This window comes from Geospiza fortis, unplaced genomic scaffold (assembly GCF_000277835.1).
Source record: "Geospiza fortis unplaced genomic scaffold, GeoFor_1.0 scaffold361, whole genome shotgun sequence".
NCBI lineage: Eukaryota > Metazoa > Chordata > Aves > Passeriformes > Thraupidae > Geospiza > Geospiza fortis.
The window spans coordinates 4,430,010-4,443,431 of record NW_005054356.1 but is presented as its reverse complement, the minus strand read 5'-3'; the positions used below and the strand labels follow the sequence as shown (position 1 = coordinate 4,443,431).

General features: G+C 43.8%; 1 protein-coding gene across 3 annotated transcripts in view; it reads left to right on the top strand.

Moving 5' to 3' along the window:
* Positions 1-4,341: 4,341 nt before the first annotated feature.
* ARFGEF2 (ADP ribosylation factor guanine nucleotide exchange factor 2) overlaps positions 4,342-13,422 on the top strand; it is a 33,754-nt gene continuing 24,673 nt past the window's right edge. For 2 of the 3 annotated variants that reach the window (XM_031059107.1, XM_005423694.2), the window contains exons 1-6: positions 4,342-4,504; positions 9,735-9,765; positions 10,578-10,701; positions 11,315-11,461; positions 12,294-12,473; positions 12,894-13,116. In XM_031059107.1, coding sequence (XP_030914967.1) covers positions 4,366-4,504; positions 9,735-9,765; positions 10,578-10,701; positions 11,315-11,461; positions 12,294-12,473; positions 12,894-13,116 — 844 coding nt within the window. In that variant the 5' untranslated portion in view covers positions 4,342-4,365. The remainder of the gene's footprint in view (positions 4,505-9,734; positions 9,766-10,577; positions 10,702-11,314; positions 11,462-12,293; positions 12,474-12,893; positions 13,117-13,422) is intronic. The other variant, XM_031059106.1, reaches the window with a different exon arrangement.

Sequence of the window (13,422 nt, the reverse complement as noted above, 5' to 3'; positions counted from 1 at the left end):
GTTTTCTTTGTTTTTACTGAGTACAAGGTTTGTGTCAACAAAATCTACCTCATTATACACTTGCCTTGGTGAAAAGCAGAGTGCTGTGCAAAGCAGGCTGTTCTGTGCGCAGCCACTTCTGCGCCATTCAGATACCCACAACTCTAACTAGCACTTGCTTGTGTGGCAAATAAAGTCTCATTATCACCTCTCAGACAGGAAATTTGCAAGTGAGTGATTATCCAGCCCTGGGTCTTCCACCTCTCCAGCACCTCAGGGTGTGGGAGCTACTCAATTGCATTTGCATCTTTCCAAACAATTACACTTCTCGCTCTGCAGGCAAAAGCAGGAGTTGTCAAAAATATTTTTCCCAACTGCTCCTTCACTTTGGCCGCTATCCTTTAAAAATAAATGCACTTTTTGTTGTTTACAAAACATGTTGTTTCTAATGTTTCTCTGTATTTAGGTAATTGCAGACTTTTGTGGCTTAGATACAGTTCTAAACACTGTAAAAGGAAAATAGCTAGAAATTTTCAAGCCTGAATGTATTAAGCTCTTAAAATGACTGTGTTTAGGACTGCTGCTCATCAGAAACGCATCCTGCTATCAGTGAGAGCAGTGGTTGTTCAGTAACATGGGCCATCAAGGCAATAATATTTGAATATGTGAACACTTTGATTTAAAGTCTGATATTCAGATTCTATTGCATCTCTGCTTGTCTGAACAGTTATATTCCTAACACATCCTCTTATGGTTACATATTATTTGTTATCATAGCAAGGAATAGAGGCTGCAGTTCAGCATCGAAGGGTCTGTGTCTGCACAGCACACGTGATTTATTGCGACACCTTCATGTGAGTCTGGTACCACAGCTGATCTCAGGATTGGCTCCTTCTGCCAGGACAAGTGAAAAAAAAATTCTAACTTGGTTTTGATTGAAAGGTCAAAACAAAATTTATTTAATTTAACAAAATTATTCTGTGGGATAAGCGTCTACCTTCTTTGGACAGGCTGCGGATCCTCTGAAATGTGAAAAAAATGAAAATGCAGATTTGGAGTATAGCCAAAGTATGTATTTCAGATTTTTTTATAAGAAAGTTCAAGTTCTCTTGTGAGAGAGAGAACTGCAAATCTGATCTGTCCTGATGGCTTTATAAGGAAAGAAGAATTTAATTTGCATTTACTTAAAATTGCATAAACCTCACTTATTCAAAATACTGGTATTATCCTTTGTAACTTACTTTAGGGTAAAATATTGGGCTAAAAGGCAAATCCCAGCAGCGAGCAGAAGTGCTGCAGTCAGGTTTGAGAGCTGGGCGGTGGCTGGCAGCAGTGCAGGCAGTGGCAGCAATGCAGGGCTGGCTGAGGTGCAGGGCTGGCAGTGTTGTAGGGCTGGCAGCGGTGCAGGGCTGGCAGTGATGCAGCGCTGGCAGTGATGCAGCGCTGGCTGAGGTGCGGCGCTGGCTGAGGTGCAGGGCTGGCAGAGGTGCAGGGATGGCAGAGGTGCAGGGATGGCAGCAATGCAGCGCTGGCTGAGGTTCAGGGCTGCCTGCAGCAGCTCCTGCCCACCCTGGCCCAGCTCCGTGGACAAACAGCGCCAGTGCCTCTCCTGCCAAGTGATTTTTCTTTTAATCTCATGACATTGCACAGTGCTGTTTCAATATATTGTCTGTTCTTTTTTCACATTACAGAGCTTCTCTGGGCTGGAGTGCAAGTTCTGTGTGAGGCTGCTGGCAGTAAGAGGGTCAGAAGACACAGATGGTCTAAGACTGGGATTTGAAGAAAATAGTGGGAATGAAAGGGAGAGCATTGTCTATACAGATAATGGTGAAATGCCTTGCTAATATCACATAAATACTTGTATAATTACTCACTTAGCAGTTACCTAATTATATTGCTAGCGGTGGGAGAATGCTTTACTATGTGGATTTATTGATTTTAGGGCATGTAGTGTTGAACTGGAAAAAATTAGAGAGTTGAGACAGTGAATCAAATGAGGACCCCCCTGGGAAATCCACTAATAAGTACATTACTGGACAGCAGGAAAAGTGGCTGGAAGCCAGGCAGAATAAATAGAATCAGTCCCAAACGAAATTATTAAAAATAGGCAGAAGAAGGGAAAAGACGTTCTATGCTAATGCTTCACTGGGAACTAAGCTACTATACAGACCAGTGCTGGTTTTCCAAGAATTTTCCTGTCCATTCTGCATCTATTTTTAGACTGTGGTTTCCTTACTAAAACAAGCTATGCAGCAACATACCAGTGGGAAAGGGCTGTGAGGTTAGTCCTGTCAGTCAGTACAGAGCACCTGGCCTCTGGGCAGATATCCAGAGAGCTTCTTGCCAAGGAAGTAGCTTGTACAAACTGTGAACTCTGTCCACCTGTTAGGCATTGTTTGCTCATGATTTATGTCTCGCACTACAGACGCATTTGCCACAATGAGCTATTTACAGCAGTTTAATAGTAATTCTTGTAATTGGCACTGAATCCACTGGCAAGCAGATGCATGCAGATACATGTATATCTTCTCCCTTGGTCTGCCTTCTCTCTCACTGGAAAGGCTTACTTTCTTTGTTTGCCTGCAGCCAGCGACACACACAATGCAGCTACGCTCTGCAGCATGGTGCTGTGCTCAGTAGCAGCATTGCACTGGGCTGCGTTGCCTTGGAATTAGCCAAATTACTCACATCCTTCCCTCAGAAATCAGCTACTGTAATCCTAAAATACTTTGAGGAAAAGAATATTTGAAAATAGTTGTGAGAATGATATCAACCCCATTACTCTTTCACTGCATTTAATTACACAGTGATGTCAGTGTAAGGAGAGCACTGAGCAGGCCTAATTAGACTTTAGAACTGTCTGTCTCTGGTGGTTATGTGGGTTGGGAGGCATTGAGGCATTATGCCATGTGCTGGGAAGCCCAGGTGCATTTGGTATTCAGGTGAAAGGAGCCCTTGGCCAAACCTCAGCTAGGGGAGAGTGCCATCCAGCAGCTGTGCTCTTTACTGCCACTGGCAGTCGGAAAGCTCACTGAAACTGAGGCCTGCTACTGACTCTGGGCTCTTTGAAATCCAAACCATAACCTCAGTGTAGCCCTACACCTATGAATTCAGATACTACTCCATGATTTCAAAAACGGGGTTTTGCCTGAGAGAAATTAAAAAAAAAAATCTCTGTTAAACCATCTGTTCAATCTATTTTCTGAAAACTAGCCTGTATCCATTTGCTTCTCTCCTGAGAACTAATCCTGTCCCATGATAAAAACCCTAAAATCAGAACGGATAATTTGGCTGACAATATGTGAAGAGCTCTGCTGCTTAATTAGTTCTGCAATGCTGCTGACAGTAATTACAGCCTCCTTTTGTGTCAATAACTAAGTCAGCAACTCTCAAAAAAGATTCAGGGCCTTATTTGTCTTTTAGTTATGTCACTTCTGCATCCCTGTAATTTCAGTGATAACAGTAGAATTACCCTTGATGTGCAGCAGTGTAAGTGAAAGGAGCATCTAGATGTGTACATTGGAGGTTGGGTTTGCAGTCACATTTCTGACTGGGAGCATATTTAGAAAATATGTGTCTAAAAATACAAGCACTGGTCAATTTTCCCTGGGAAATAATACTAACCTGATGCTTTGCATGGGTGCTCAGAACCTTTGTTAGTGGTTTTGGGGACAAAAATTGCAGTTCTTGATAAATCAACACTAAAAGTTCATTGATGACATTTTAAAGAGTTAGAGTCCTGCTGTTTGAGAAAAAGGAAGCAAAGCTGCAATCTAGAGAACTGAATGTGCTCCTGTATTGTCCATTAGATGTGGCCATGTGGATTTGAAGGAGACCTTTGTGGAACTTCCATGAAGTGACGTCTGTGCGCAGTGGTGGTTAATAGAGCGAGGAGGGTGTCAATGGAGTAAACATGGACACACGTCCTGCTGGCTTTGGAGCCCTGAACTGGATTTCAGCTGCGATGTGCTTTACCTAGGCAAAGGGTAAAGGGAGAAGAGTCAATTAGGTATAAGGTTATTAACGGAGGGTTAATTTCTGTGACTGAAAATTTAATTCTTAGTGAGTCCTCATTAATATATGACTTTGGCTCTTTCAGACGTGCTCTCTCTGCATGCCTCGTTACAGGACTGTGGGAGAATTAACAGGGATAATGCGAATGGCAAGATGCTTAGGTTAGAAGCGTTATTAAGCCGAACATTCCACCAAGGCGGCCTCCCGGGCAGCAATTTACAGCTTATCTCCAGCATGACGGGCCCGGCCCTCAGCCCCAGGCTCCGCCCTCAGCCTCGGCCCAGCCCTTAGCCCCGCCGTCTGCCCCGCCCTCATCTCAGCCCCTCGCCCCACCCTCGGCTCCGCCCCTCGCCCCGTGCTCCCGGCCTCGTCATGCAGCCACCGGCTCACGAGCAGGACGCCCGCACTAAGAGCATGTTCGTGTCGCGGGCCCTGGAGAAGATCCTGGCGGAGAAGGAGGCGAAGCGGCCCCCGCACGGGCAGCTGCGGAGAGCCTGCCAGGTGGCGCTGGGTGAGTCGGCCCGGCCCGGCCCGGCCCGGCCCGCACAGGGCACGCGGGGCGCGGGGGTGGAAGGGGCCCAGCCCTCCGGCACATGTCCCCTCCAGCTCGCGTCCGGGCAGGGTGCGGGAGATCCTCTCGGGACCTTGGAGCGGAGGGAGAGTTCTCCGTCCAGTACAGGACGTGCAAATACAAGGGGAAACCCCCCAAATACCTGTTTTAATAAGTTCTGGTCTTGGTGTGAAACAGGAGGGACTTGGTCTTGCCACTTCGGTTTTGAGAAAATTAATTGCAGCTTTTGGACTAGGAAACAAAGAGTTTTTAAGGCCCTCGACTTACGGAGTCCCAGAGCTTCTCGGGATGTTAAATCTGACCTCTGATCTCCAGGTCGCTTTCGGACTGGCTAAGGGCTGTTAGCATTGTGGCCAAGTACACGTAATACCTGTGATGTTTTCAGAGCTGGCAGCGCTTTTTGTGAAGTTGGTGGGCTGGTCTTGAAATCTGCAAGTACAAGCTTATGTAAAGGTCTCTGTGGTAAAAGTTCTGACAACATACGATGTGTCACAGAGAGGGAAAAGATAAACTGAGGAGAATAGTAGAGCTCTGCAGCTGGAGTTCTCCGTGGCCCTTTCTTAATTTGCAAAAGTGACATTTCTCTTTCAGCTTTGGTTGCTTCCCATCAATATTTTCCTTTGAATTGGGAACATTTAGTGTATCCAAGACAAGAAAAGACAGGTTGGGTATGTAAGGAGGCTGGGCAGGTGCAAGTTCTGACCCAGGCAGAGTGAGCTTAAAGAAATGCTGTCATTTTTATCTTCCTTCCAGCAGTCTTTACTGCCAGAGATCTGTAGGAGCTACCTGTGGTGTAAACACGTATGCCCCAGCAGTTAGAGACTGCTTTTCCTAATGAGTTCCTTTTCCTGATCTCTTCCTCAGCTGCCCCCACATGCACTGAACCCATTTACCGGGCTGAGAACCTGTTTTGCTGCTATATAAATGTATCTAGAGGCTGAGAAAGGGAACTTCCTTGTAAGATGCCTGGTGAAGGCCGGTGCTTGCTGAGGCATTGCAGGCGGTGATCTTGGGAGGAGTGTTGTGCAGCAGGAGTGTTGGCACCTGCCACTTGGGTTATGGCTGTGCCTGCGTGTTCTAAGGTGCAGCCTGTGGGAGGGGAGCTAATGCTTCTCAGGGTGGACAGAATAAACCTGCTTTGAGAAGGAGTCTGTGGGCTTTCCTGGACTAAAGCAGAGGTCAGCATAAAGAGATAACCTTATGTTGACCAACTGTTAGGGGCCTGAATGACTGTATGGGAGGATCTCTATGGTGAATATTACTTGATTATTTTAGGTTGCTAACAGGAATGGGGTTTCTTTTATTTACATGTGATTTTTCCCCCAAACTTTATTCTATTTTGATTAAGCTTTTTTTTTTCTTTTCTCGAGTGAAAAAATCAGTTTTATTTCCATATACTTAATTTTAATTAAGCATATACTTTGTATTAACTAAGACTATGACAGTTCCAAAAGTGTCAACTTAATTTTCAAGCTCTGTGCAATAGTAAATATGTGAGGAAGTGTGGGAAGAATGTTACTGGCAGTCTGAAGAATTCAGGCCAAACTTTGTAACCTGCAGAAACTGTCAGGAATGAAAGAAGCTTCAATGTTGTGAATAATAATAAAAAGTCCAGTTAGCACTGAATAAAAACAATTCTGTTTGAAAGAAATGTAGTTACTTTATGAAAGTGGTCATTGTGTCAGCTGTTGTCTGCTGCACTTTTCTCCAAGTAATACTTCAGATAATCAATTTCTACTTACTAAATCCCTTTTGCTGTGCAGTCTTCTCTATGCAGCGGTGTTTTTATTGGAGCCTTGTGGCATTGTACCCCTTATAAACCAGGCAACACAGGCATGGAGCATGTGTAGCTGATATCTGCTCCTGGGACGAGGGAATCGAAGATGATTTTTTTTTTCCAAATAGGGAGAAATGGGTGTATTCTACAGGTGCCTAATAGAAATGAACCAGTTTTTATGGCTTCTGCTATGGTGTTACTGCAGTAGTGTTTCTATTGCTTACCTATGCTTTACATTTGTTGTTTGGTGAGAGAGAAAGAAGTTTCTAACTGTGGGAATGATGCTCTTGTTTTCTTACATGAGTTCTGTATTAATTTGTACATGTAGCTCCTGAGAATTTAGGTAAATTACTATGGAATGTTGTTGTCTCTCTTGTGTAGGAAATATAGGTATTCTTTAATTCTAATTTTAATCTGCTTTAATTTTTCTAAATTTAAATTCTTCTTACCCTTTTTTCCCTGTAATTCGATCCTTTCACTGGGCTAATACTGATCAATTTTGGACTACAAAATACACATGACCTTGTAGAAATCAGAAGTAACATAGGTGCAAACAGGACAGAAACACAAGTGTGGAGGAAAAGGAACAAAACCACTTCACAGTGGTGGTTTTTTGCTTCTTTCCATGCCCTCCTTTGAAATACACAGTGTTAATGTTAAGTAAGCAGAGTTTGAATAGATTCCTTCATTCAGTCTCTTGCTTCATCAGTAGGTGTAACGGTTGTCTCCTGCAGTTGTAGTGCCAGTAAGCCCCAGGAGAGATTGGGAGAAATTGAGGGTTTTAAACAAAGAAGCTGTTCTGTTCTGCTCTGCTTTAGAAAACCCTGTTTTAAAGAAAGTTTGTTTTTGACAGACTATTTTATTGTATAAAATAGTTTACATGAAGCTCCACATACACATGATTCTTAATAAACCTCCTGAAATTATCCTGAAAAATTTGCAGTGGAATACTGACAGTCTGTATCCCAGCCGTTCATAATTCTGCACCTGGGTCACTCGCATAAACTATTACTCCTGCCCTACTGGGACTGTTTTTAATGACATACTGTGCAGCCACCCCGGTTCTGCAGCCTTCTCTGATAGCCTAGGCAGCTCCACATACAGATCTTCAAGCTTTGTGAACAACAGAATTTGTTTAGTTAGCTTGTTAACAAGTTAAAATCTTTTCAGCCCTGCCTTCACTTAGGAGTCTGGTTGTTAGTTTAGGAAGTCTCTGTGTATAAATGACAAATGTCCAAAATAAGTTGTGTTTCTTTGTTTGGCCTCTTGTCCAGCATGTTCAGAGAGCGCTGGGCAGAGAGCAGACTGCAGCTTGCCCTGGCCCTTTTCTGAAGGGCTCTGCACAGCCTCTTGTGATCCATACCTGTTGGGCTTTGCATTGAGTCCAAGACAGGCTGGGCTTGGGCAATGCGGTTGGCTTTACTGTCCCGGGGGAGGGAAGTTCTGGCTGCTCCTCCATGTGTTTGTGTTGGCCCTGCTGCCTGCTGCTCGGACCATGGCCCATGTCCTTGTGCCAGCACAAGCCATTTTTTGCCCAGGGGCTTGCTTGCTGTCACTGACACAAACCTGAGTCTAAGGCCACAGAGCAGGCATTGAGCTGCAGGCAGACAACAAATGTCCTCTGGTTTAATGTGTAGTTTTCAATACAAGTGAACTGAACCTATCCATAGAGAAAGGCAGCTACGCAATGTCAGCTTTATCCTGCTTTTATGGCCAGAAACTCTGGAAGAAATTGCTGCAAGGCCATTCTTGTTCCAGTTATGTTGCCTGGTAGGAATGCTGCTGGGTTTCTGTTAGATGGGCAGCGCAGGGATTGAAGATGTCTCTGACTGAAGGAGGCACCGTGGGAGAGACAGGGAGCTCTGGTACCTAAAGCACCAAGTGAAGGGTCAGCATTGTGCTGGCATGACCAGATGTTGACCAATATTGGGACTGTGTTCTGTAGCTACAGGAGGGAGCTGAGCTGTGCCCCTTACTCCTGTGACTGGAGAAAAAACAGCACCAGTGGCGGGCAGTTTCTGGAAGCTGGCTGTGTTTGGTTAGAGCTTGGCTGTTCTTGGCAGCAGACTTCAATTAGGCAACTATTTCTGTTTCACTCACTTGTGATGGTCAGACCACTAAATGAGTACTTCAGACGTGGAGGTTTTCAAACTGTTTTGGTGCAATCAGTAGCAGAAGTATACCTGCAGCTTCCTTTTGTCCTTTCATTTATTCTTTTCTGCCAGTATTATCTATCAAAATACTGTTGTGGTGAAGATGTTTTCACATAGCTTTAGAAAAGCTTTTATTATAATAAAACTGTGGGGAACTTGGTCAGGCCTTGGTTAGATCTTTTTTGTTGCTGTTTATAGAGTACTTCTGAGAGTTAAACTGTTGTTGCTCTAATATGGGATATTATTCTTGCATTGTTTTTCCAGTGAAAGATCTATGACAAGTATCAGTAAAGATGGGCATGATCATGTCTCCTTAAGGCTATAATCTTTATGAATCTTTCAATTCAACATCTTTTTTACTTTGCAAAGCAATCAGTGGGTGGGGGGAAATGATCTCCTTGAAAGAAAGAGAAACTTAGTGGAAATTTTTGCATTAGAAAAGTTTCTTCATTAAGGAAAAGCTCTGTACACCTTAGTTGTACAGGGTGTCTGAAATACAGCATTAATTATGCTTTTGCTGACCCTGGAATCCTGCTGTACTTGGGATTGTAGCTATAGCTAAAATATGCCTTTCTCTGCCAAGACTTGGAGGCAGGACTAAGCGTTTCAAAGGTGTAAAGCTACCCAGAAGACTCAGTGTTTTAAGCAGCAGTTGCTGCATGCTATGGGAATGTGCCATGCTAAGAGCAAGGCACATCAAAACAGGGGCACAATACATTGGTGGGTCACATATGTTCTCAGTAGCTCTTTGGATTGTATGATGCTAAAGGTGGGGAAGGTAATTAAATCAAAAGGCCTGAATTGAAATTATGCTGAACTGAATTTCTTACTAGTCACTTGATTGGTAGGCCAGCTGGATCCTGGAATTAAAAACACAGTGATTTAAGAAGTGATGCTGTGCAAGATTTATGTTGTCTGTTAGGCACAGAAAACCTTGGTCATTTCTTACCAACAGCCTCCATTCTGTTGTCTCTTCTCCAGTTGAAGCCTAAAGCATCAGGGGATGGTGGTGCTGGCTTTGGGCTGTCACAGAGCTGCAAAGTTCCTACTGATCCTGCAGCTCCCAGGCCTCAGTGCTTGCACCTTTCAATAACTGGTGAAACTGTGATCTCTGAAGCCGAGGTGTTACAGGAATGGACTAGCAAATACTGAAGTGTGAAACTGGATTTAAACATCTTAGCTTTATTACCATGTTATTGATAATGATAACTAAGGCTTGCATTTTTTTTCTCTCTTCCAGATGAAATAAAAAGTGAGCTGGAAAAGCAACGGTAAATTATTAATTACTCTAAACAGAAGGGTGTGAAAAGAGCAAATGGAATAATTTTGGGGAAGTGTAAGAGTGTGTATGCATTATAGCAGTGAGTTTGTGAATACCCAGACCCACCTTTCTGCCAAGAGCATGTGGCCTCGCCTGTGTGTTTCACTTACACAATGTTTGTGGCTGTGGGTACTCAAGCCATAACTGCCTATGAATTTCACCAGGAAAATATTGTGAAATTTCTAAAAGGTGCTGTTTTTTTCGTTCCTTTTACTGGACTCAATAGCCTGATAGGAAGTTATGGGGAGCAGTACATACCCTCTGTTTGATAGCATGTGCTCTTTATTACCTAGATCAAGAAGACCAATTTAAGTATTGCTGCAATAAAAGTTTTAAAAAAGTTTTCCAGCACTGTGCTATAATTGAAAAAGAGCAAATGGGTCTCCAGATGTGTTTCTGTTTGCTTAGTGTTCTGCTTATGGGCACTGTTTAATCCATTTTGAATAACATGGGTAGATATATGAGTTGTGTAGGAGTTTTCCAGTATTTCAGATAGTGGGACAGTGTTGGATTATAGTGAAGGAAGAGTTAAGCTGAAAAAGATATGAAAAAGATCAGATAGAACATAAATAAATGTAAAATGGGTTTTGTGTGATTTTTAAAGAAAATTGATCATTGTTTAAGAAAGTATATGCAAAAAAGCTGCAGTACATTTGTATGCTGCTGTGCATTATTTAGCTTTAAATTCAGAAAAAGGAGAAAGTGTAGTTTACTGTGATATACATGCTCAGAAAAATTAATAACTCTTTGTATCTAACCTAGAGAAGGCACTGCTGCTCCACCAAAAGCAAATTTCATTGAAGCAGATAAATATTTCCTTCCATTTGAGCTGGCCTGCCAGTCAAAGTCTCCACGCATCGTCAGTACTTCCCTGGATTGTTTACAGGTAAGTGTTGTGGGTAAGCTTCGTCAGAGTGAGATGGAGAAAGCTGCAGTGACCAGATCTGGCACACGGCTACTGCAGCGAGGAGCGGCCCTGCCCCGGGGTGACAGCAGGCAGGCCCTGTCCCCCAGGGTGACAGCAGGCAGGTCCCTGTCCCTGAGGGTTGCACCAGACAGGCCCTGCCTGGGGTCACACTCGGCTGGGCACAGGGAGGAGTGTGGCTGCCCTGCTGTAGCCCCTTTGCTGGGGCTTGGGGATCTTTACACCAGGCATAAAGGTGCTTCATCTGTTGTGCTCCACAAGAAGTGTTACCAAGAGGTTTCTTGTGGCGCTGATGTGACAGAGGAAGTCACACTCTGGTGTTAAAATTTTTTTCTCTGGTTATGGTATGAAGAAATGGCCCAAGTTGAAAAAGCTTTTCTGTCACACTAAAATCTGTTTTGCCCACATATATGAGCAGTCAAAGTATTTGCTTGCCAGACTGTAGATAGTGTTAAATTTTTACATTAAAACTGGTTAAGTGAGGTATGCTATCTAAACACACCTTTTTATGCTGTGCTAAACTGTGTTTTTCTTAGCAATATATGGTCATCTAAGCTGCATTCTTTCTGTCTAGAAACTCATTGCTTATGGGCACATCACTGGCAATGCTCCGGACAGCGGAGCTCCCGGAAAACGACTGATTGACCGAATAGTGGAAACCATTTGCAATTGCTTTCAGGGTCCTCAAACAGATGAAGGAGTGCAACTGCAGATAATTAAGGTATTTTATTCAAATCATTTTGGTGCAGCATTCATTTGCTTTCTCTCTCTTTCATTTTGTAACTAAAAAAAAAAAAGACAAAATATTACTGAGGGCTCATTTGCTCCATTTCTTACATTGTCCTATGTGTCACTGCTTTCAGGGAGGCTGTCACCAGGGCAGAATTGGTGAGGAAAATGTACTTCCTGTTGGGAAAGCAGAATGTAAAGGAATATTTTAAAAATGTTCTTTCTGAGATAAACCATCTCTCAGACAAGTTGGTGCTCCTCTTAGAGGCTCGCTATGCCTACCTCCATCAGGCCAGGGAATTGCTTTCAGCCCGATAGCAGGCCCTGGAACTGGGATGCAGTGCCATGGAATGCTGTTGAAGCCTGTCTGCTCCCCTGGCCATTTTGCCAGTGTATTTTCTCAACAAGGCGTAGTAATGTCCGTCAGTAGTGTGTATTCTGGTTCTGAAATCTTCTTGGGCTACTGTAGCTGAGGTTGTAAGTTTGTGAACCTTCTAGTAATCCAACTTGACGTTAGTGTAGGCCTCTTGGCTCTTGTGTGGAAATGAAGCTATGGAATTTAGTAAATTTTTTTGGAGGTGGAGTATCTCCCTTGGTGGAAATTTAGTTTTGATAAGACCCTCTAAGAGCAGCTCAGGAGAGAGCAGAGATGTGGAAGTCCTTTTGAACTTTCTTTGATTTGAAATGTTGTTGCTTGTGAAGCCTAAAAAAAAAGATATCTGTGTTTCGTAGCAAACCCAGTGATTATTCTGGAAGACATGCATGAGGAGCATTGCTGCCTACTTGCTTAGGTTTCATTTTTGCTGTGTTATGGACTTTTCTAGGCTCTTCTCACTGCAGTAACATCTCCATATATAGAAATCCATGAAGGAACAATTCTTCAAACTGTTAGAACCTGCTACAACATCTATCTAGCCAGTAAAAATCTTATTAACCAGACAACTGCCAAAGCTACCCTTACACAGATGTTAAATGTAATTTTTACACGGATGGAAAATCAAGCTGTAAGTAGCTATTACTTTGTCTCATCTCAAATGTTTAGGCTTGAAAATGACTGAAAACTTTTTTACTATTATTGTTTTTAATGAATCTGTCATAGTAGTTGCATATCTGTAGATTTGTCACGTTAGAAAACCTGTCAAATTGTGCAGTGAGGCATACTGACTGAGTTGGAAATAAAAGGTGACATGCTCTGCTGATAACAAGGTTTCGCACCATAGCTTCTGCCAAATGGCATTGGATAAACAAATGATGCTTTTCAAATAAACTTGAAGTGTGTCTTTTTAATCTTATTGGCCAAGTGATTGTAGTTTCACTGTTTCCTGCTAAGACTTGAGTTCACAAAGGAACATCGGTCATCATAGACAGGATTTCCCTCAGTGTATTCTGTGCTTAGATGAACCTTTCCATGTGTGTTTTCCAAGTTGCAGGAGTCCAGAGAAGCAGAGCGAACGCAGAAGCCGCAGTCCCCCGCGGTGGCAGGGCCGCGGTCCCCACGGCCGGGGCAGCGGCAGCACTGCTTCTGGGGAGGCAGAGCTGGCACCGCTGGCACCGTGCTGGCCAACGGGGAGCCCGGCCCTGGAGAGCCCGGCCCTGGAGAGCCCGGCCGCGGGGAACTGCAGCAGGCCCCCACCCTGCTGGCGGCCGGTGAGTGCAACATGGGGTCTGTTGCTTTCACTCCCAGCCAGCTTGTTGGGAAGTGCTCTTTGAGGCCCCTTCGAGGAGCAGTGGTGGGGTGACTGGCTCCCTTGGCTCCCTTGGCTTTCCTTTGTAGACTTCCAGAGCATGCTGCCATCCTCAGCTTGTGTCTGCACTATAACTGCTGCAGGAAGGTTCCTGTTCTCCCTAGAATTCCAGTTAAACCATGTGTACTTTAGAGGATTGTAATGGAATTTGACTTGAACAGGTTGACAAAGGGAAAGGAAAGGAAGAGAATTGTCATGGTATGTGGGA